General features: G+C 49.0%; 1 protein-coding gene across 1 annotated transcript in view; it reads right to left on the reverse strand.

Annotated features, from left to right (window-relative positions):
- Positions 236-23,852, reverse strand: part of MBTPS1 (membrane bound transcription factor peptidase, site 1) — a 45,162-nt gene continuing 21,545 nt past the window's right edge. The window contains exons 10-23 of the mRNA XM_018061778.1: positions 22,923-23,074; positions 21,522-21,683; positions 17,215-17,359; positions 13,860-14,048; positions 13,474-13,646; positions 12,902-13,017; positions 12,175-12,331; positions 11,358-11,482; positions 10,592-10,669; positions 7,855-7,995; positions 5,919-6,050; positions 5,052-5,178; positions 1,906-2,036; positions 236-1,034 (exon numbers count right to left, since the gene is read on the reverse strand). Of these exons, the coding sequence (XP_017917267.1) occupies positions 838-1,034; positions 1,906-2,036; positions 5,052-5,178; positions 5,919-6,050; positions 7,855-7,995; positions 10,592-10,669; positions 11,358-11,482; positions 12,175-12,331; positions 12,902-13,017; positions 13,474-13,646; positions 13,860-14,048; positions 17,215-17,359; positions 21,522-21,683; positions 22,923-23,074 (2,025 nt within the window). The 3' untranslated portion in view covers positions 236-837. The remainder of the gene's footprint in view (positions 1,035-1,905; positions 2,037-5,051; positions 5,179-5,918; positions 6,051-7,854; positions 7,996-10,591; positions 10,670-11,357; positions 11,483-12,174; positions 12,332-12,901; positions 13,018-13,473; positions 13,647-13,859; positions 14,049-17,214; positions 17,360-21,521; positions 21,684-22,922; positions 23,075-23,852) is intronic.

Raw genomic sequence — 23,852 nt, forward strand, 5'->3', positions numbered from 1 at the left:
TACACATCGCTTCTTAGCTTCATGCATGCATGCGTGCACGTTCAGTCATGTCCGACTCTGCAACCCCACAGACTGCAGCCCGCCAGGCCCCTCTGTGTATGGGACTTCCCAGGCAAGATGATTGGAGTGGGCTGCCATTCCCTCCCTCCATGGGATCTTCCCAACCCAGGGATCAAACCCATGTCTCCTGCGTTGGCAGGCAGATGCTTTACCACTGAGCCACGTGGGAAGCCCCTTAGCTTCATACAGGTAATGCATATTTATTGAAAATTTTCTTCACCGACAATGGTGAAATCAAGACCCAAATTACAAAACATGATGGCAGTTGATACTTATAAAAATAAAGCGAAGGGCTATGTTTCACAGATTTGTGCAAGTTTCTTTCAAATCTCAGTCTGTCCTTTCATCAAAAAGGATATCGTAGCATCTGTGTTAGTCCTCATGATGAAATAGTAAAAAACTGCATTCCATTGACAAAAAAAATAGCTTTGCTTCCAAACAGCACAAGTCTTTAAAGTGACTTTTCCCCAACAATAAATATAGAAAATAGCCTTTATGGAGCACGTCTGGCTTGGTCAGAGCTGCTTCCTCCCCGACAGCCTTTAGACGTCGTCTTAGTCTTTGGTGCATGGGCGGCTGGCGAGGTCTGACTCCAGGCTGCCCTTCGGGGCCCTCCAGTGGCCCCAGCCCCGTGCAGCACAGGCTCTCAGCTACTGCAAACGCCCAGCTGAAGGCTTGAGCCCTTTTGAGCCGGGGCCCCTCAGACCCCACAGCTCCACCTGCCCCATGGCTGCCCGCAAAGGCGCTCCCCGGCTCTCACAGCCGGCTGGGTGGACATCACACCGAGGGGGCCTTTGGAGGGTGAACCTGCTGCACGAGCTGTGGGCGTTTCACCCTGGGCTTCCTCCGCTTCGGCCTGCTCTTGGCCTTGTTGATCTGCACCACGAAGAAGGCCAAGACCACCATGGCTCCCAGGAAGGCGAAAACGGGAATGGTCTGGCCCACCTCCTGGTTGTAGCGGCCGGGCATGATCCCTGCACGACAGTGGGAAGATGGTCAGTCTGACGGCTGCAACCAGCTGGGCTTGTAGTGACCCAGAGCAAGGAGGAGAGAAAAGTGCAGGCCAGCAGGGAGGTGAGGACAGCTGGCCTCACCGCTGGGAAGGCCTCCGACAGGTGAGACTTGTGGTGGGCACCTGAGCATGGCCGCTGGTGGACCCTGGGGTTCATGCTGCCATCAGCTCTGTAACTGGACAACGCCAGGGTTCCAGAACACAGGGCTGGACCACATGGGACAGGGTACCCATTCCTGATCCCTGGAGTTTTTCTGGGTAATTCCTAGAACCAGGAGAAATGCCCCCAGGAAGCTATAAAGTCATGTAAGAGCATAGTGATTTCCAGAGCAGAAGAGGGGCCCACACTCTGCCAGAATGACTTGATCCCATCGTCCCAGATAAAGGACTACCTGCCCCCGACAGCCTAGCCAGGCCAAAGCCATATCAGGGTTGGGGGCGAGGGAGGGACATCTGATGTCACTTGGGGGAAGGGACACCCCCAAAATTAACTGGGCATCCCAGGTTAGGGAAGTCCCATCCCAGGTGGGCTGGGGCAGAGAATCGGTGGAGATGTCTGGGTTGAGGGTTCAGAGTCAGGCTGTGACAGACGAACATCATAAAATAAATTCAGATTTGAAAATTCAGATAGGATTTTCTAAGAGGCCACAGTGCGTTGATCCTTTAGGTCTGCTCTGGCCTTGTGATTTGTACCAGGAAGAAAGCCTGGACCACTGCTGCTCCCAGGAAGGCAAAGACAGGAACAGCCTGGCCCACCTCCTGGGCAAAAGGGAGAGGCTCTTTGAATAAACCATAGGATGACTCAGCCCCACAATAAAGCACCTAGAACTGACCTCCAGGAATGTCCCAGGCTCCACTCTCTCCAGGAGACAAGGGCCTCACTTGAGGGCGATTCGATCGGAAGTTGGGCAATACCACTTTGTCCAGGTCAATGGAGAGCAACTTCTGGTGTTTCCAAAGGTTACTTCAGGAAAACAGATTTAAACAAAATAAACATAAGCAACTGTACTGGCCCCAGGCAACTGAGCCAATTCCTAAGAAACAGAAAGTGATTTAAACAGAAATGTGAACTGACGTCCCATCTGTGTCTATCTAAACACAACTGTGGACAACTGAGGGGCACTTCCAGGCCCCCAGACGAGGATGTCAGATTGAGACCTTATGCACGAGATGCTTCTAGAGGGTCTATAACACCACCAACACGAGACTGTCTTGGCTTCAACCAGGAACACGACCCAGCAGAAAATGAGGAAACTACACATGACCTCTGAAGGAGCTGGTGGACAGCGGCAATGGACACAGCCCGGCTGGAAGGACCAGTTTCCTTCCAGTGCCATGGGACAGCAGAGCCATGGGCACCTACTGTGATGTGGCAAAGGGGGCAGACCTGGCGCTGGGAGCCAGCTGTCACCTTGGTCCTCAAGGACACCACTCGCAGGAGGGAGAACGAGGCAGACACACAAGTAACCGAGCAGTGGACAGAAACACGGGAATAAAGGAGTGGGCATGGGCCTTGCCTGAGGGCTCAGGATAATGAAGGGAGCACATGTGCTTTGCAAAATGCACTGGACTCGTTTCGGCTGCACCCTTACTCTCAGCACTAACTCTGAGGTCGGAGGCACATGTAACTGAGGGAGAGAGGCTGGTGCACGGCCAAGAGCAGCGTGGGGGGACACAGAGACGAGAGCCAAGAGTGCGGACGGAAAATCTGAAGGCCATTCTGGCTGAAACAAGGGAGGAGAATGAAATATGCTTGCAGTTATGAATTCCCCACTCTGCTTCTTATTCATGTGGACCTTGCTGGCCCATCTCTTACTTTGGCCAAGTGAGAGCAGAGAGCTGAGTTCTAGCAGCACTCAAGAGGCAGGTCAGTGGGCAGCCGGGAGATACCAGCTCCGTAAAGAGGCTTCCTGACAAGCTGCTATCGGGCACTTCCAGCTGGGCAACTGCTTGGACTATAACCTGCTCTATTTTATATGATTTCACTTTGCTTTTCAGTTTAATCAGTCTGGAAATTAAACTGACAATGCTAAGTTATGGAATTGACGTATTTAAGCTTTATAACCCTGCAGGTGAATATACATGGGGATGTCTTTTAATGCTCACAGTGCTCTCCTGTTCTGGAATTTAATTAACCCCCAGTGACCCTTTCTTGCTGAGCAGTCGGGGTGACAGAGCTTCACACTATCATTTGAGAATTCCACAATGTCCTGACAGGAGGACAGGTTAGCCTCGCATGGGGCTCCTCGTAGGTCTGCCCTACAGCCACTGGTAGTATGGACGCCCGACACCCGGGAACAACACCGGGAACTGCATCCCGCTTTCAAGGACGGAGTGAACACCTGCACTCAGCACTGACCCTGACCTTTGCAGGGCTGACTGGGACACTCTGACATTGTTTTACATCTCCTCAGAGATTCAGAATCTAGACCCAGATCTAGGTCGCTGAGGACTGAGAACAATTTCCAGCAAGAAGTGAGATAAAAGTGGGGTCTGGTGGGTGTTTTAGGAAGAAGGAATTCCAGAGAGCGACAGTGAAAATAAAACTCTAGGGGCTGCACAGCAGCAGCACCCTGATGGGCCAGGCTGGTACGTGACGGGCTGTCTGATGGACACACAGATATAAGACAATGTCATCTGTTCTCAGAGCCCTCAGCAGTACCATGGAGAAGAAGTGGGTTTCAAGAACCTTTGCTGACAGTGACTGTCCACTGAGTGTGAACTGCTGACAACGGCTGGAATTAAAGTCTGGTTTGAATGTTTGGATAATGATAGGTTATAAATAAATGATATAAAAATGGAATCTTATCAGAAAATTTTAAATGATGGCATGTTAACTGGAATGGAAAAGTACTCAGTAATTAAAGTTTCAGGAAGAAACTGCTGACGAGGAGACGACGTGATGAATCTCCAATGCCGTTTCCTATTGAGCATGTTCTAAAGATGACATGGTGAGTGAGAGGTGTACTCAGGGCTTCTGTTCATGACGACAGTCAAGCACAGGAAGCTTCTAGGCCTTCTGCAGGCATCTCCCTCCTCGTGGTTCACCGTGTAGATGGCAGTCCCCATGCCCTGCCACACACACCCCAACACTGTACATGCTGAGACCCAAGCAAAGTGGGCAGCTGGTAGGGGAGAGAAGGCAGGAGCCCCCGGAGGGGAAATGGCTGCGTGTGTGGGGTGTGCTGCCCATGAGGGAGACAGTGGCTGGCAGCTGCCCAGAGGAGGAGGAGCCGTGGGGTCTCCCACAGCCATGCCCAGAATATGGGGCCCTGCATCACTGTATTAGGACTGCAATCCTCCTCGCCACAGCAGGATCTCCTGCTGGGGCCAGAGATGCCAAAGAGAGAAACGGGAGAGGAGCGATCCAGAGGAAACAGGAACCAGTGGACTGAGTTGGCTCTTCTGCCTGAACAGAGAAGCAGCACAGGTCACTCAATTTTGGCTTCTAAAAGGAACTGACACAAACGAAGAGCTTGAGCTTGATAGCCAGATGGAGAAGCAGGCAGATCAGTGTCTGGGCCTGGCACAGTCTGAGGTCACTTTACCAGGGACAACACCCAGCATGGGGTGAGGGCATAAACGTGACTCCAGGTCGCCCCAGTGGGACACAGGAAGACCCCATCTGTATTCCAGAATCAACACCGCACACAGGCGCACTCAACTCCCAAATCTCCAGCTTAAGGAGTCAGAGCGACCCTTCCAGGGACATAATGTCAGATTACAGCTTTTCAAGCAAAAACCAAGCAAACTTCACCAGAAGGCTAATTACCAGAGCTCTTTTTATGCATAATACCACTAGGGTGCGTGATTCTAAAGGTCAATACGGGGGCTCGCTAATTTAAAAACCATCACAAATGACAAGCTAGATTGGATTATTCGATAATGATGTCAGTAAAATTCCATTCTCTCCTATTAAAAAAGAAGCAATGAATCATAAATCCAGCAGAAGAAGTGGAAAAGCACAGGAGACACCAACCTGGGAGCCGTCTCGTTTAAAGGCTGTGGCTTGGCCCACGACAGGTGTGGACAGGCTGGCAGCGCGCGTGGCTCAGGGCCTCCGAGCCGGGCCTCCAGGACCTTGGAGTACCGGTGCAGGTGGTTCCCTGGGCAGCACCCACCGACAGGCCATCATTGTTAGGAGGCAGGGGAAAAAGAGACTTCGTTAGCTGTTGCTTCCTCTAAAGTGGCCACACTGCACGCACAGCAGCAGCCGGGCCCCCTCATGCCCGTAATCACACATACGTGCCTACACTCAAGCAGTCTAACCTGTAGATACGCTTCATGGAAACAGCATCTCTTCAAATATTTAATGCCAAAAAGAAAATCTCCATTTTCAAAATTCCAAATTCCTTTTATTTCTCAGATCCATGCTGCCCCTTACTGTAGCCATTGCCCACACATGGCTACTGAGCAACTGAGAGGCTAGGTGCCACACATTTAAATAATAATATTCTGGGGACTGGGGCTGTACAGTTTTATCACAAGGAACTTCTCGTTTCTTTTTACTCCTTAAATGAGGTCAGTGGGAAGGTCAGAACTACACCGGCTCACACCACGCGTCCAAGGACAGTCTGGGAGGCGGGGCTCAGGCTGTGAGGGCTCGCAGACCGGGCTCCGCTGAGTGGCCCACTGCTGGGGGACCTGGGCCCATCTCTTTCATGGACTTGGAAGAAGTATCTGCTTTCCAGGTTCTAAGAGAACTCAGAGAGTAGTCCCTGTGAAGCCCCCCTGGCCCAGCGCCTGGTACCTAGTGACTGTGCAGACCTGCTGACCCCAGAGCCCCGAAGCCATGTCGTTTCAAGTGAGTCTGCGCCCCGGAACCCCCACCTCCGAGGCCACTCACCTTCCATCCTCTCCGGGGCTGCCGAGCCTGCTCCGCTGGGGGGGCGCTGCCGAGCCCCTGAATGGCTGAGGCTGGGGGGCGTCACCCCATACGACGTGAACTGCAGGAGCGCATCCAAGAGCCAAAAGCAGTCTGCAGGGTAAACAACACACTGCTTAGGAAGTCGACAGTTTAAAGCAGCCTCTACAGGAAACCTAAAGTGAGCTCCGAACAAGGGGGAAATGGGGCAGGGAAAGACCAGGTCCCAGCACGGCCCTGCGTGAGACGCTCATGTCATCTTGGTCACCGGCTGCCCACAGGGCCTCCTTTCAAGGCCCCAGGCTCAGCCAGGCTGGCCCACAGGCTCAGGGCTGCACGCGCTGCCCGGGCACCACCCCCTGGCTCTGATGAGGACGGGTGGGGCCCCTTCAGGGACAGCAGGGCCACATGGCAGCACAGGAAGAAGTGCTGCTTCAGAACGGGGGGCCTGCCGAGGCGGGGAGAGTGAGGAGCTGACCCCGGCCAGTGCCCACAGGCTGTCCTGGAGGAGGGGAGAGCCTAGATCTCAGGCGAGGGAGGAGCCAGGACCACCACGCGCATCCGGAGAGGTGGGCTCAAGGTCAGTGCAAGTGCAGTCTAGTGGTTTGGGCTGCCCTGAGTTGGCGGCCCCAGCCACAGAGTAGGAAGACAGTTCTCCGGGGGACGTCACTGCGAGTCCTGTGCCAGGCTGTGCTCAACAACCCCCTTGTGGGGCCAAGTGGATGGACTTTCCTCTCAGGAGACCGAGGAGCTGCACTGGCTAAACCTGGACCATTGCCCCCACCAGCTTCTCCCCGCAGCTGCCACGTCCCCCAAAACCAGCACAGACAGGAGGCGGCTCACAGAAAGGAGGGGATGGCAGGAAGCGCCTGTCCCCCAACAGAGCTCGAGTCAAGTGCTCATGGCCCCGAAAGCTCCTCCAGGTAGCCATAGGGAGTGTGGGACAGGACAGGCCCCCAACCACTGACAGGGCCAATAAAGACGCTTCCCAAGACCTCAGGTCTGCAATGACAGTCTCTACAGAAATAAAACATTAATCTTCTTTCAACTATAACTTTAACCTTCACTTTTGATTTTTATTAAAAAAAAACAACAACAACAACAATATCCTAATGCTTTACGTGAAATGCTAGGAATGCAGTTACTTAACCTTCACATCACAGAGAGGGCACAGGGAGAGACAGGGGGAGAGGGGCACCCCAGGCAGGAGGCCAGCTATGTTCAAGCCACCTTGGCCCCCCCCATGAAGCCTGGTCACCACCTGCCCATGACGACATGCCTCCCCCCGCCCTCCTGTCCCCGAAGACTAGTTTCTAGTTCTGGTCTTGTCGTCTCCCCTCAGCAGATATGGAACACTTGCACCCATCCACCCCTCCTTTACAAAGCAATCTTGAGAAAGACAAGTCTGTGTCCAAGCTCATCCTTCAAATGTGAAGGACTCATCAAGAGATGCTGGAAAAGAGGGATGCTAAAGAGGGGTTCTAAGGACTAGGTGCCCCCTCTCTGCCACCCCCTCACACCCAACAATGATACTACACACCCCTCACAACAGCCAAAACTCCAAGGTCTGGCATGAGGGCCAAGTGCTGGGCCCACATCAAAGGGGTGGTCAGATGCAAGAGGGGACCTGCAGAGTAGTGCCAGGGACACAGACGCCAGAGATGGAGTCAGGGAGGGCAGAGACAGGTAAACAGCCTCCCACCCACACATGGTGGGTCTGCCATCTGCCAGCCTCTCTGGAAGACCACAAAGTTTTATTTTGCTTATTAAACGCGTCTGGCCCAAAATACCTATCAAAACATCCCGAGCAGCCTCTACCTGTTCACCAGCACCTCATGGGGGCCTGTTCAGGGACCAGGACAGAAAGCGGGAACGTCACGGCCACCGAGCCCACCCGCTCAGCAGCACCACCGCTCACCCTTCTGCCGGTGACTGTCGTCCAAGCAGTTGGAGTCTCCATACAGCACGACACGGCCGCCGCCCTCAGCTGGGAGCTGGTACAGCCCCAAAATGGGGACGTTTTCAACCACCACCGTTTCCTGCTTCAAGACCTCTAGTCCTGAAACAACACAACAGAACAGGAGTGAGAACTTCCGGGAGGAAATGAAGCACTTCCCAGCTGCCTCTTAACTTGACATTTAGTCCACATGATAAAACAGAAGGAAAAAAAAAATCACAGTAAGATCTAACATGCAGTCACAACAGTGCAAACTTTTAGGAGAAGAGAACAATGTATAAAGTGCCACTAATTTGGGTTGCAGCAAAGTTTGCGCCTGTGTGTGTATGTGTATTCCCATAATCCTCCTTTTCCATTTTCACCTGAAATGGTGATACATGGTATTCACAGTTTTAAAGGCATCACTTCTCTCTTTTCATCCCCCAAGCACAAACTTTTGTCCCTTCTTATTATGCTAAGAGGCTATGTCTTCAGAATACATACACACAAGGGGCAGTGCCCCCTCAACACACAGGTACCTATGCACAGTCATACACACTGATGCCCAGGCTTCATGTTTAGTAACAAAAGCTACGACAATGACACTCATCTTTAGAACACATGCCCATATATTTCTGATTTAAGGTATGTTACATGAATCTCACAAACACAGTACAAATGCTCCAACAGCAGAGCTATCTCGCCTCTGCCCAAACCGATGACAAATCACAACATCAACTGAACCAGGACGACCCTGCACAGACGCCACGGTAGCTGCTGCCAGTGACACCAGCTCATAAGCAGAGCCTCGGCCCCTGAGGCAAATGCAGCCGCACACCGAGATGACGCACGTCTGCATCCAGCGCCTACCGCGCCGGTCACTCTAGAACATATGGCTACAGGAACGCAGAGCTTCCTATGCTCTGCATATAAGCCCCCAGGAACCCCGCGGAAGGGAAACAGGCTTTTCTTTGTCAGAGGGAGAGACAGGGCAGTGAAACACACGAAGCAGGGAAAGTGCAGCCTGGCCTCAGGGTCTGACAAGAGTTTCGTCTCCGACAACAAGGTCCTTTTTGATCCAGCATAACCCAGATTTTTAAATTCCTATTTTGTACCCGCAAGATTATTCAAGCAACCTAAAGCCTGTTTGGAAATAAAAAGCCCTTTAAAAAGGATTCCAAGGTAATTAATCTTTATTTTCAGACTAGCAGAACACCAAAGTAAAGTATGCACCCTTAACCTACTTCCTCTCCCCGCAAAATGAAGAGCTACCAGACGGCAAGAGGCTAACAAGGAGTCCACGGCCTTCAGCTGGGGGTGGAGGGGGTATCCAGAAGCGACACGGCCTGGTGAACAATGGAGCTCAGAAAGAATCACTAAGACACAGTACAGTGTGCCGGGGAGACTGGGAAGACAGGATCATACACGTGCTTAAAAGTTAAAACATAATCTTATGAACACAGAACTCCTCATTGACTGACTTTTCCTTGACTGGATGGAAGGAGCCCCTTCCAGACAACACAGAAGTAAATTTCACCTTGCAAATGCAAACACATGAGTGAGAAATCCTGACTTGTCATTTTCTATTAACGAAACTGTCCCTGACTTCAACCACAGAAAACGACAAACATCACAATGAAGGGGGCCTGCCATTCTGAAACACGAGAGAAACATCAACCTGCACAAGGACATGGATCCAGTCTGCAAGTGCCCATCATGCGGCCATGCAATAACCTCGCAGGGGAGAGACGCGCGGCGCGGACCCCGGCTCGGGAGCGCAGGGCTGCAGGACGACCACCCTGGGCAGGACGGGGGCGGTGGCGCCTGCAGGAAGGGCAGAGGCGCCCAGGCTCCCCAGCTCCCTGCACCCTGTCTGCTCTGTGACCCGAGCACAGTCACAGCACCGACGCTGGGGACACAACATGGCTGACCTTCCAGGGTTAGAAAAGAGCAACTGGAAGCAAAGACCTTTCCTCCCTTCTAATTCTTCAGAGAATCTTAGGAGATGACTTTGTATTACAATATTCTTTATCTTCACATAGTTAAGACATTCAAAACAGTCAACATTTCTCTAAAATTTTAATCACCTGGCAATCACAGAGCAGAACAATTCATAAATAGTAACAAAAACTTCAAGCAACTTTGAAGGTAGTTTTAAAAAAAACACAAAAAACCCTTACCAATACCCTCTTCTCCTATAGGAAAGTCAACTTACTTTGCAGTGCTCACTACCCACGTATTCTAATTATCAGCAAAAGATGGTTGAACCTTCCTTGGTACCTCCAGAATCATCACACAGACGTCTTACCTGAAGTACCATACAGACACTGTGATGAATTTTTTAAAAATCCAAACTGCTAATGGAGAATGGACTTCTTTTCTGGTGATGAAAATGTTCTGGGACTAGGTGGTGGTGATGACTGCACAACTTGTGAATATACAAAAAAATCACTGAACTGTAGACTTTAAAAGAGCGAATGTTATGGTAGGTGCACGCATGCATGCTAAGTCATTTTAGTCGTGTCCAACTCTTTGCGACTCCATGGACTGTAACCCACCAGGCTCCTCTGTCCATGGTGTTCTCCAGGCAAGAAAACTAGAGTGAGTTGCCATGCCCTCCTCCATATGGTAGGTGATTTACATGTAATAAAACTGTGATTAAAAATTAAAAAGAAAGAAAAAGAGAAACCAAAAAGCATATGAAGAGCATATTCCGTACCTTGGTCCTTAAATGTCTGTGTTATCACGATGCCATCTTCTGGAAATTTAGCAATGCTGCACCCCGACGCGTAATACACTAGAATAAACAGCCATTCACAGTTAGAGCCTGGAAACACTGAAGGCATTCAGCAGCAGCTGTTCAATTACCTGGATGCACGTTTTAGACATCATGTATCTACTAAAACCATTTCTGATCTTAAGAGAGGAGCTACTATTATTGGCTGGTCACACAAACTACAAGTAATAATCTCAAAACTCAAGCTAAATTATGCTATTAATCTAAGGTTTCTGGGCAGATTAAAGAAATCGGAGCTGTCAGACTCGGGACAACCTAAGTCAGGAAGAGCAGTTAGTGAATAACGCTCAAGACGCTGTTTCAGAAACTAGTCACCAAAACGAAGGGAGATAGTGGGGTGCTTAAGTGAGGTATGCAATGTTATTTCATCAACAGAATTTCATAAATAATCAGGGACCTGCAGAGTGTTTCTTATTTGGGAATATACAGAACACAAAGAACCAAAACTAGGAATGCTGACAGGAGGTATTTCATCCCACAAATCTGGACAAAGACTAGGGGGAGCACCCAGAACTGCAGGTGTCTCTGTGCAGACACTGCTCAGTTCTCTCCACAAGTCTTGCATATTTAGGTGACAGCTCATTATTTTCTCTCTCTCTGAAAAACTCAAGACTTCAAAGATGCACGGCATCTGCTAGCCCACCTCTGGGAACGACGAGACCTACTAAAAGCAAACACAAAACCTTACTGTCATGGTTCGCCAAGGTAAAGTCCCCCTCGTACAGGCCATCGCTGAACGCCATGTTCCAGACTGACAGCAGCTCGTTCAGGGCTGGGACATTGGCTCCTCCGGTGTCCGGCATCCACCACTGCCTATGACAGGGACAGGGCCTTCGTGAGGCACTTGAGGCACCCCACAAACCCATCATATTTTGTGAGAAAACCGATTTCTCCCACCAGAGGCCACTCCACCCACACGAGGCTTCACCTAAAATTAACTGTCCAGGTTTGAGTAACAGCACAATGTAAATGCTTCAACCAGGGTACAGAATAAACCGAAGCCCAATTTATTTCATGAAATGCACCACATTTAACATAAACACATGCATATAAAGCCTAGACCTTGAGAGGGTTAGTGAAGGAAGAAGGAAGCTTATGACGTTCAAGTCACAGACTCCGAAGAAAGAACATGTATCATAAGGATGAGACATTCATAATACACTGGAAATTTGTCATCCATAACCAATCTACTGCAAGGTTTCTTTAAATAACAGTTCTTCTGGTGCATTTAAACATACACAGTAAACGAGAGATGGAAGAACAGAAAAGAACAAACAGAAAATTAAGGCTCCAGTGTCTAAAGATCAACAAAAACAATGAACCCTTTCAACTAGTACTTGGTTCAATGAGCAGCTGACTTTCAAGAACATCTCTGCCAAAGGAGAGCTTGCCCTAACCAGGAGTCTAAACCTGCTTCATGGCCAGAAAGGTCATCACTCTAGGTCTCTGCTGGGTGGGATTTAATTCCTATGAAGTCAAATTTCTTATCCAATTCGTGTCAGTACCTCGTGTTTTCATCATAAAACTTGACTTTCCTCATCACGGATGTGTTGTACCAGTCACTGAAGACAATGAGTGAGAGGCCGTTGTCCACATCCCTCCGCAGCTTGGCCACCTCCTCCGGGAAGTACTCTTCCTCACTGTCCACCATGAGCAACGTTCCTGAGGGACAGGGGTGAGAACGGTCATCTCACCATTTCAGACATATGGTTTTATACTGGCCTCAGAATCTCCAGTTACTGGCTTCTAATATTTTGTCCTGTGCCTCTATTCCATGTCAGAAGAGGGTGTAAAAGATTAAGGATCAGGGTCCGAAAGCACCTGGACACTGGCCAGCTATGGCCTGTTTCACTGGTGATGACCTACATGAGGATATTTCACTTACTCAAAAAGAAGCAAAATTCTGTGCTAGAATTTCTTTGATTAAAAAAAAAAAAAAATCAAATTATTGACCAGAAACGTATTAAGACGTATTCTGTTACTCAAACATTACCGACCGGAATCTTTCAATTTTCACTTACATAACAAATCATAGGCCACAGGCGTTACTTTTTGCAAAAATCACCCAGTCAATAATGTTGATGCTAATATAACGAAACTGTACCAATGTCCTTGTCCCCAGTGATCCTGAGAGTTTCACATTTCAGCTGAACGTCAGGAGCACAGACCCTAGCCTGCCCTCACCCATCCTCAGCCAAGCGGGGCAGCCTGCCAGCACCTCGCATTGCTCACCGTACTGATTAGCATCAAAACACGTGAAGGGGGAGCCGAGGACTTCGACGAAGTAGCCCATGCTCCTCAGGTGCTGGTACATGTCCCTGAAGTTGGTGTGGATGTGGTCACCGTTCCTGAAACAGAGGAAGCCCAGCACTAACCCTCCTAGTCCTTCCACGGATTGAAGGCCACATGGCCGCGGGGTTCACTTCCAAAGGAGCAGCTTCACTGCCCAGTGGGCTGGTCCACTGGCACAAAAGCCAGCCTTTCAGACCAGCTCGCCCTGGGCTGCATATAAAGTAGTGATAATGGGAAATTACCCACATAGCATAGACATGGAGAGAAAACGACGAGAAGATATAGCCAAAGACATGTTTTGTAAAGTGCACCAAAGTATCACTTTAGTGGTGGCACAGATGTAAAAGGCCAGCAAGCAGCCAGCTGTGCTGCACAAACTCAGCATGGGCAAGCAGAGATGCTGGCAGTGAATCGCGGTGGCCACATAGGCAGCCTTACATGCCTGCCACGGGTCACCCTCCTTCCCACCCCAGCCTGGCCAGGGAAGGACAGGGCAGGGGTGATGGGCTCACCAGTCCAGAGGGTCATTCTTCATCCTCAGGTTGTCCCGGGGGAAATAGCCGGGCGGGTAGCGCAGGTTGTGGTACTGGTCCCAGAGGACGCGCTTGCTCCGGGGAGGGGCGGGGATGATCTTCACCTTGATCGGCAGCTTCACTGTGGACGTCTGTTCTGCACCACTGTTTGACTGAAGGAAGAGAAGAATTCTGAAAAGCCCCTTCTGCTCAGAAGAAACGTTTTATGCCAGAAACGTGGCACGAAACAGCCCACAGTCTCTTCACCGTGCAGGCCATGCCCCCGGGTGCTCGCCAGGCCAGGACCCACATGGCCTGTGTCTCATACCCAAGTGCCCGGCGCTCAGCCCACGGCCACCTCCCCAACAGCCCCTAGGCACACGTACGTCCACCTCTGCCGGGGAAGCCACGGTGACCATGACGTGCCCCTGTGCAACGCCTTCCCAGGAGGCGGCCTTCTTGGTGACAGAGATGGAAATGGCCAGGTAGCCGGACCAGGGCCACAGCACTGAGGAGTAAGAGAAAGCGACCTCGATGTTGTCTCCATGCTGCGGTAAGTAGGGCTGCCACTCAGGCTGCAGGAGGAAGAGGCAGAGGCCTGGGTGAGAAGCTTGGTTCCCAACTTACCAACGTTGGTGTCTGAGAAACACTCCACTGAACAGGCGAAATGCAATGTACACAGACACTGAGCAGCCTGTAACCAAGGCCGCCCAGGCAGGGTCTGGACCATCATCCACTAGAAAAGCCTAGAAACACTATTTTTGACAAAACAGTTGTTTTGACAAACTTCAGTTTTAAAGAAAAATTTCTTCCCCTCCAAGCTTTAACAAAGGAAGGGGTGGGGACACACATGGTTTGACAAAGAACTTGTTTCTGACAAATAATCAACATAAAAGAAAATGCTCAAATGTGGGGTTAGATCTCAGCTGTATGCTTAAAGAACCAAACTACTTAAAGGAATAAAATAATTTAAAAAATACAGATGTAAATCGTGACCAATTAGATCCCAAGGCCAGTGACTGGGCAGGCAGGGGGCCCAGGAGCCCCAGAGAGAGCTGGCCACGCTGTGAAGGAGACCACCCACCAGGCTCTCCAGGCTCGAGGAAGAAGGGAAGCCTGAAAGGGGAGACAGACAGTGGCTCTCACAATGAACCAGTCCTTCAAGCTAACTCCCTCACACGCCAGAGAACAGTCATACACTTCCCAGGAGGGTAAGCATATTAAAAAAAAAAAAAAAAACCCATGAAAAAGAAGAAAAATATTCATGGGATACAGTATCACAGACAATGAGAAAGGACACGGATTCTGAATAAGCTATTTTGCGACTGCTGGTTAACAACTGAGAAAAAAATGAACTCTCATCCATCTCATCAGATTGACTCAATACAGATGAAAACATTAAATATTTATTAAGCATAAAAGAAAAGTGAGTCAAAAATAAAACTGAAATTTTCTTATATTTCTGGAGAGATGAGTTTCTAGTTTTTGAAACTGAAATAATCATAAAAGATGAAAATAACATCTACATGAAAAAGTGAAACCTTTACCAAACCACCCCTTTACCCCAAATTTTTAAGCCATTTCTAATATTAAAGAGACAAAACCCCAGCAACTTCGGCAATCCTTTAGCATGACACACAACACTGGTGTGAAGATGACAAGGACAACCTAGACTCTAATGTAAAATGGGTCCAGAAATGAAAAGCTAATTCACATAAGAGAAATAGAGTCAGAAACAAACACGCAGGTCCCCACTTCATCAATAACCAAAAAAGCACACATTAAACAAGGTACCCGCCATCCCCTGTAGAGCTGAAGTTATACGATGAACCACATAAAAACGAAAGGTTCATCAACTGACAATGCCGGGTCCATCCACACAGGAAGGCGCGGAAAGGGGCGAAGCTCTGGCACGCGCTGCAGCGGGGACGGGCCTCTGTTAAAGACATGCACTCAGTGGAAGAGGCCAGTCACAAGACCACGAAACGTATGATTCCGTCCACAGGAACCGTCCAGAAAAGGAAACTCCATGGAGACAAAGTGCATTAGGAGTTGTCAGGGTCTGAGGCGGAGGCAATGGGAAGTGTTAACAAGGGTCTCTCCTTCGAGTGATGAAAATGTTCCAGAATTACACTGTATGAGACAACATAACTACTTGTGAATATAGTAATAACCACTGAAATGCACAATTTAAAAGGGTAGCATTTCATGGCATGTGAATTTTATCTCCGTTTTTTAAACTTTCATGCAATTGGGGAAAAAGAATGTACCACCAGACACCCCCACTCTGTACACCATCAGTGGCAGCCTCAGGTGATGGACCTCTTCTGGAAACCATTTGGTATTATGTCCCAAGAGCCACAGTAACATTCATGTCCTCTTACTTGCAATTCTAACCCAGGGAAATTATGTTAAGAATGTAATTCAGAACAAAGGAAAACCAAATATACAAAGATATTCAGTGAGGTATTTACAGGTGAAACCACCTTGTTCAAGTAAGAATAGTAAGCAAATTATGACTTAGCAGTTCCATATAATATTGAACAACCATTAACATTAGCGCTTATATATAATAACATTTTTTAAATGCTTTAATGTGAAAATTGAAAAAAAAAAAAGACTAAATTTTTGCCTACCCACACAAAGATAACTAAAAATATCCTTTTCAGATAAAGGATAGAAAAGATTCTTTTTTTTCCCTCCCAGGCAACTGACTTTTATTAATCTCACAAAATCAAAAGAAATGTACTGTCTGGGGATTTCCCTGGCAGTCCAGTGGTTAGGACTGTGCTTCCACTGCAGGGAGCTTGGGTTCAACTCCTGGTCAGAGAACTAAGACCCTACATGACACACTGTGGCCAAAAAGTAACAAAAAGAATTTAAAAAAAAGAAAAAAGTACTTTCTGTGACAGATTCATGAAAAGTAAAATCCTGCCATCAAGACATTCCGCACCAATCCTGGTGGCCCAGTGGTTAAATATCTGCCTGCCAGCACAGGGGACACAGGTTCCAATCCTGGTCTGGGAAGTTTCCGTGTGCCTCAGGGTACCTAGGCCCGAGTGCCACAACTACTAAAGCCCGCGTGCACTGGACCCTGCACTCTGCAACAGGAGAAGCCCCCGAAATGAGAAGCCTGCACACTGCAACTCGAGTAGCCCCTGCTGGCGGTAACTAGAGAAAGCCTGTGCATAGCAACAAAGACTGAGCACAGCCAAAAAGAAAGAAGTGAGATGAAATAAAGGATGACACAGAGCTGACAGGCATTCAATCAATTTAAATACACTTATTTAAACAACTACAGTAATTTGTTACAAAATATGACTTGAACTTTTTTTTAATAGTGGTTCTGTTCATGTCTGAGGCTAAAATCACTTTTCTGTTCTTTTTCCCTATCCTTTATTGTTGTGATAATGTTTACATAGTAAGTGTAAAACAAATTATAAAAACAAAATTCAAATAAAGACCATACCTTCTAAATACAAACGCCCATGTGCACTCATTAAACAATAAAATAATTACAAGTGGGACTTTAATTATCAGTGATTAACTGTTAAGATGAAGACTCAAATGACCAAACTCAAAACGCCTAGTATAACCATAGCAAATTGGTCTCATCACTGTATCTCTGACTTATCCGTAAAGGCCTCAGGGGAGAACAAACCACTGCTTCCCATCCCCAGCTGTGGACAGGAGGAAGTCTGGGCCACATCTAGGTCCCTGGCAGCCGGAGGGCAGTCTCACCTTGTCCACGATCCTCCCCGTTACTCCCATGCCATTGAGGATGGTGACGTTGACGATAGTCGGCATGCCCCCATAGTAGATAGGCTGGGAGCAGTAGGGCCACATGTAAGGACACTCGGTCAGGTCGATGTAGCTGGGGCTCAAACTGAAACAGACAGGACAGTGTTACAGCAGACAGAGTCGGAGACGGCAATGACGGAACACAACCGCAGGAAAGCATCATCAGGGCGGACCTGAGCCTCAGCCAGGGTCTGGGAACCTGGCCTCACAGCACTCCCTGCGGTGAGGAGGCCTCCAGGCCAGCCAGCCTCACCTGTGGCACAGTGGCGTGCGTGGGCATCACCTCTGCCCCACGAGCCTGGAGCCTGGAGCTGGCGAGGAACAAGTGCGTGAGTGGCCCCAGGGCAGACCTGGACTCAGTCTCAAGTCATGGGCAAAGATGGACTTTTTAATAACTGGACCTGGGATAAATGGGTGGCCGTTTGGTAAAAGATAAAATTAGATTCACAACTCACACCATACATATTGGAGTAAACCCCAAATGGAACAGTCTCAAGTAAATAAAAGAAAGCAAACAAGTAGAAGAAAACAGGGGTGAGTCTCTCCTTTACCTCAGGGCACGTGCCTCAAAATCCAGGGGCAAAAACAACAATGGACGAACCAACACAACAGTTAGAACAAAAGAGACCGCACGGCCAGAAACACTTCTATGACAAAAGGCAGCGAACAAACTGGGAGAAATACCTGCAGCAAAGGGTTACTTATCCTAATATGTAAACAACAGTTAGACCAAGGGACCAAACCCCAGAAAAAAGAAAAATGGGTGAAAGAAATGAACACACACTTCACAGGAAAGATATAGAAAAAGTTCTTACCTACAGACAAAGTGTTTAAACTCACTCACAGCCTGAGAACTGCAAATAAAGCAACCCTGAGGGAGCACTTCCCATGTGTCAGACAGGCATGAAGCGCAGCTCTGGGCAGACAGGCCAGCGGTACCCCCTGGGCACCCTCTGCTCTCAGCCTGGACCCAGCGACCCTGCTTCTAGGAATCTTCCCTACAGACACAACTCCAACAAAACTAGGACACACAGACACAAGCAGCTTAAAATGACGAAATACTGGAAACATTTTAAATGCCCATATATAGACATGTACTTGAATACACAAAGGTATCCACATTAGGAAGCTATAAAAAAGGAGAAGCAAGATCTCTGTGAATGGATACAAAGTGATTTCCAGGACACCTTTACATGAAAAAGGTACAAAACAGTATTTATAATAATGTATCCTTTATGTAACAAAGGGGATATATAAGAAGATAGATATGTATCTGCTCATTTGTGAAAAAAGAAATTCAAGAAAGATAAGTCAAAAACACCTGGCCTTGTTACCTGTGGGGGCAGAGGGGCGGGGCGCAGAACAGAGGGATGGGAGGACCACACCTGGCCAGGCGCACTCTGTGCAGCTCAGACCTTAAAGTCACTGTCCTCTTTCACAATGCAATACATAACCAGCTGAATCAACCAGAATGTAGTGGGAATCCAAAAAGAAATACACATACTAACCAGTGAACTCAACAATACTGAAAATAAAAGGCAAAATCAGACTGACAGGGCCTGGTGGGGAGGAAGAAAAGAAATGAACTGAGGTCACTAAAAATATGATTCAGTTCAGTTCAGTTCAGTCGCTCAGTCGTGTCCGACTCTTTGTGACCCCATGAATCGCAGCACGCCAGGCCTCCCTATCCATCACCAACTCCCAGAGTTCACTCAAGAGTCGCGTCCATCCAGTCAGTGATGCCATCCAGCCATCCCATCCTCTGTCGTCCCCTTCTTCTCCTGCCCCCAGTCCCTCCCAGCATCAGAGTCTTTTCCAATGAGTCAACTCTTCACGAGGTGGCCAAAGTACTGGAGTTTCAGCTTTAGCATCATTCCTTCCAAAGAAATCCCAAGGCTGATCTCCTTCAGAATGGACTGGTTGGATCTCCTTGCAGTCCAAGGGACTCTCAAGAGTCTTCTCCAACACCACAGTTCAAACGCATCAATTCTTCGGCACTCAGCCTTCTTCACAGCCCAACTCTCACATCCATACATGACCACTGGAAAAACCATAGCCTTGACTAGACGGACCTTAGTCGGCAAAATAATGTCTCTGCTTTTGAATGTGCTATCTAGGCTGGTCATAACTTTCCTTCCAAGGAGTAAGCGTCTTTTAATTTCATGGCTGCAATCACCATCTGCAGTGATTTTGGAGTCCAAAAAATAAAGTCTGACACTGTTTCCACTGTTTCTCCATCTATTTCCCATGGAGTGATGGGACCAGATGCCATGATCTTCGTTTTCTGAATGTTGGGCTTTAAGCCAACTTTTTCACTCTCCTCTTTTACTTTCATCAAGAGGCTTTTTAGTTCCTCTTCACTTTCTGCCATAAGGGTGGTGTCAACTGCATATCTGAGGTTATTGATATTTCTCCCGGCAATCTTGATTCCAACTTGTGTTTCTTCCAGTCCAGCATTTCTCATGATGTACTCTGCATAGAAGTTAAATAAGCAGGGTGACAATATACAGCCTTGACGTACTCCTTTTCCTATTTGGAACCAGTCTGTTGTTCCATGTCCAGTTTTAACTGTTGCTTCCTGGCCTGCACATTCTATAAATCTAAAAAGAACTACCCACAACTGCTATCCTCTAGGGATTAAACTTGTGTTCACCAGGGTACGAGTTACAGCTCTAAAACTTTCCACGTGTGTGTCCTAGGACCGCGTCAACAGAGACACGGTGAAGAGTGACAGCCAGGCTGCCTGCTGCTGGAGAAGGACAACCAGCAAGAAGACTCTGAGTGCCATGGGTGGGACGTGAGACAGGTGGCATCACGGACACAGAAAAGGTACAGGAGTGTGTATGCGGACACGCGCCAGCTCGGTCTGCAGGAAGGGCCGAGAAACAAGCAGGAGCACAGCCACCAAGAGCACATCTGGAGCCGGGAGTCCATTTCTAAACCCCACTCTCCAGCTGAAGGACCAGGGCTGCTTGGACAAAGAACTGATACCCACAGTGGGCGTAGAAATGCTGCCAGTGGACAATGATGGAGACACACTGAAAAGACACAGGAGCCAAACAGAAGGAACTCCAGAGAGCCAAATCTGGGACAACAGGAGCAATGAATAAACAAAGACATTAATGGATTATAGTCAGAGTGAAACAAGGATCTCTGTCCATGCTGATGTAACTGAAATAATACAAGAGGAAGACAGCACTTCCTTACAGCAGAATTTCAATTAATAAATGCACAAGGAGTGAGAGAAGCAGAAAATCGCCAGGGGCAATCTCTATATAAGAACCATTTCAGGAAAGAACCATCTAAGGATACTAAATGTAGTGACGGAAGGTATGGCAAGAAGGAAGATCATCTTCAAGCGTGCACCCCCAAGACACTTCGCAGTCCCAGAGAGACAGAGAGCCCCTGCAGTGGACCCTGGCACAGCCTCTCCCGCTGCCCAGCCCCGGACACTCCACCACATCTGCGCCAGGGACCGAGCGCAGCAGGCACCAGAGCCGGCCCCGCCCTGGGGACTCAGCCTCCTCTAACAGTGACCTTGATTCAGGGATTCTCCGGGATGAGGAAAGATTTCAAACCTGTGCTGGCGTGAGGGTCCTCTCCCCATTTCTCCCACCTCCTCCCCCAGAAGATCTCTTGGCGCCTGCTTCCTGGAGGGTCCAGCCTGACACGTCACCTGAACCTCAGGATGCAGACAAGCACCGCCAAGAACAAAAGGAAGGGCACTGAGCCAATGAGCCCAGCTGGAGAAAACCAAGGACATGTGGCAACTAACCACAACGCCGATGCTGGCCTAGATCCTGGACCAGGCTGAGGAAAATCTGGGCAAAATCCAAACATAGCCTGCAGGTTAGCGGATGGTAATGCATCAATGTTAACTGCTAGGCTATGTGGTGTGTGCAATGGTTACATAAGATGCTAACACCAGAAAAGCCAGGGCAGGGCTGGAGTCCTGATGTACAATATATAAGAACGTCCATATGATTTTTGCTAATTTCTGTAAGTTTAAGGTTACTTCATAAAAAGTTTTACTAAGTAAAAAAAAAGCAGGAATTCATTGCTTTAAATCACTGACATTACGAACAGCAGAATGTGGGGAAGTGGGGAGTAGTCCTGGTGTCCCAGCAGAAGCAGCAGCATGAAGCTCCCCAAGGCCCCCAAGCCTTGTTGGTGGGGTGGGCTCTGTTTTGAGGCAAATAGCCTGTGCTGAGGGAGCCCAGGAAGAGGAGAAAGGCGGGCACACCAACCTGGCCTGGGGCTTGTAGCTGTTGAGGATCTGATAGGCTCGGAGGAGATCCAGTTTGCCGTGGCCTTGCTCAAACATGTTGACACCGGGAAGCCGCCGGGCGGACGCGATCAGGGCCTGCTTCATGCTGGCTGGGTTTACCAGTTCACGTTTCTGTACTGTGCTGGGGGGAGAACTACATATGTGCTCATCTGCTCTTAGCAAAAGAAGGAAAACCAGACCATCCCTAACCCATAGCAGTGCAATCACACGACCTCCAACCTTGCTCTGTATCTAATGGGATCTTCAGTAAAAATTTGTGTAAGACAAGGGCAAACATGCTCATTTCTGCTCCTGTCTCAGGACTGACCACTTACCTCCTTCCAAGTGGCTGTGAGAGCACGGACTCTGGGCTCATACTAAACTGACCAGGAAAACATATTTTCCTACTAACTCAATACAGCTGACCTCAGAGGTTGCAAGTAGGAGTTACAGTTCCTGACAGATGGACACAGCCTGGATGGGAGAAGGGGAGGATGGAGGTGGGTCCAGCAGGCACTTGATGCTGCGTGGCCTAGTCATGGCCAGGAGGGAAGCCCACTGCCGCACAGGTCTGTTTTGTCTGGAGACCCTAGTGGGTCGGGCCTGGTGGAGGGCTCAGCATCAGAACACAACTGGACTCAGGCAGCAGCACCCACTCTCGCTTGCTTTAGAACACCAGCATTAAAACACGTGCGTTTGTGTACCTACATGTTATTAATACAAGTAAACTGTGACTCCCTAAATGCAGAGAAAAAATCCAGTAAACAGTAAAAAAAATTCTCTCTCCACAGTTGCTAAGTATTTTTCTTCGAGGATGGCTGGTCTTGGAGTGTTATTGTGTTTTTTGCTAACAGGTCTAGATGGGAATCTGACTTCAGGAGATGTCAGAATAAAGTAGAACTTTTGGCAGAAACAAGAACTGCTCACAGCTCAGCCCGAGGCGGACGCCCTGCCCCTCCTGCCGACGGAACAAGACCAGGCTGCAGCTCCGGCTGCTCCTGCGGCTCTAAGACCAGAGCTGAGGAAGCGCTTCGCTGTGGCCTGGCATCTGCACGAGCTGCTTCTCACACTACAAAGCACTGCTGAGCCCCCAGAGGTGCTCGCCGTGCTGCAGGGAGAAGGAAAGCGAAGGCGACCTCCCCACTGAAAGCGTCATGCTCAGAAAGGCTGTGAGGCTGGGCACGGCGGGCACCGAGGACTCCCCTCCTGCCCCTGACAGCAGGAGACCAGACAGCCCCCACCCTCGGCAATGCCCCCAGGACCCTCGAGACAGACTCCTGGCTCCTGCAGACACAGGCGAGGCCCCGTGACAAGCTGGCCAGCTACAGGACTCGGCCCCTGGCCTGCTGCCACCTACCCCTCCCAACCAAGCAGCACTCACCTCAGCAGCAAGGTGACAGCACCAGCCACCACTGGGGAAGCCACGCTGGTCCCTGAGAGGGCCCGGCACCCCCCTTTCACGCCTGAGCCCCGCACTCCAGCGCCGTAGGTGACAATGTCAGGCTTCACGCGGCCGTAGCCTCCAGGCAGCTCCTGCAACAACAGCAGTGTGGTCTCCATCAGGCCCCCATGAGGGCATACAACCCTCAGCAGTTATGAGTGAATTAAACCAGAAATGCCATCAGCTAAATAGCACAGCCTGAGCACGCTGCTGGTTTTCATCTGAAATTCACTGCAATTCAGAAGAAGCTTAAATGATCATACAGAAAATAAAATTATTTTTGATGTGTTTTTATAATGACCAGCATAATGCAATGCTCTACAGCACTTAAAAAATGAATATCTAAAATTTTGCTAACATGCAAGACTGGAAACTGATTCATAGACAACTTAAAAACTAGAAATATGTTAGAAAAATCGGCAAGTTAAAATTAAAAATTAGGAAAAAAAAGACACATTTTCTTAATAAGGTAAAAAGTTATATGATACGACTGGCATTTCAATCTATCACCAGAAGGGAAAGAATGACTTAGAACAGTCAGTGTAGACATACAAGCAACCTAAGGTAAGACTTTAACTGAGTACTCTCTTAAGCTTCCCTGAAACTGGGGGAAATGAGAATTCCATTGGCACTTATATTCTGGAAGAAAGAACACATGTGAAGTGAAAACTCCTTCCTGGCCACCACACATAAATGGGCTCTGGACCTGCACACATGGGACACTGAGCAAAGATGTCTTCACCTGCAGCTTCGCAGATTATTCAGGAACATTTCTCAAAATGCCGTTAAAACACTTGCCTCGATAAAGGCCAAGGACACAGCAGGTGGGTGAGAAAGACAAGGACAGCAGGTACAGGTCAGGTGCCCGGC

This window comes from Capra hircus, chromosome 18 (assembly GCF_001704415.2).
Source record: "Capra hircus breed San Clemente chromosome 18, ASM170441v1, whole genome shotgun sequence".
Classification (NCBI taxonomy): Eukaryota; Metazoa; Chordata; class Mammalia; order Artiodactyla; family Bovidae; genus Capra; species Capra hircus.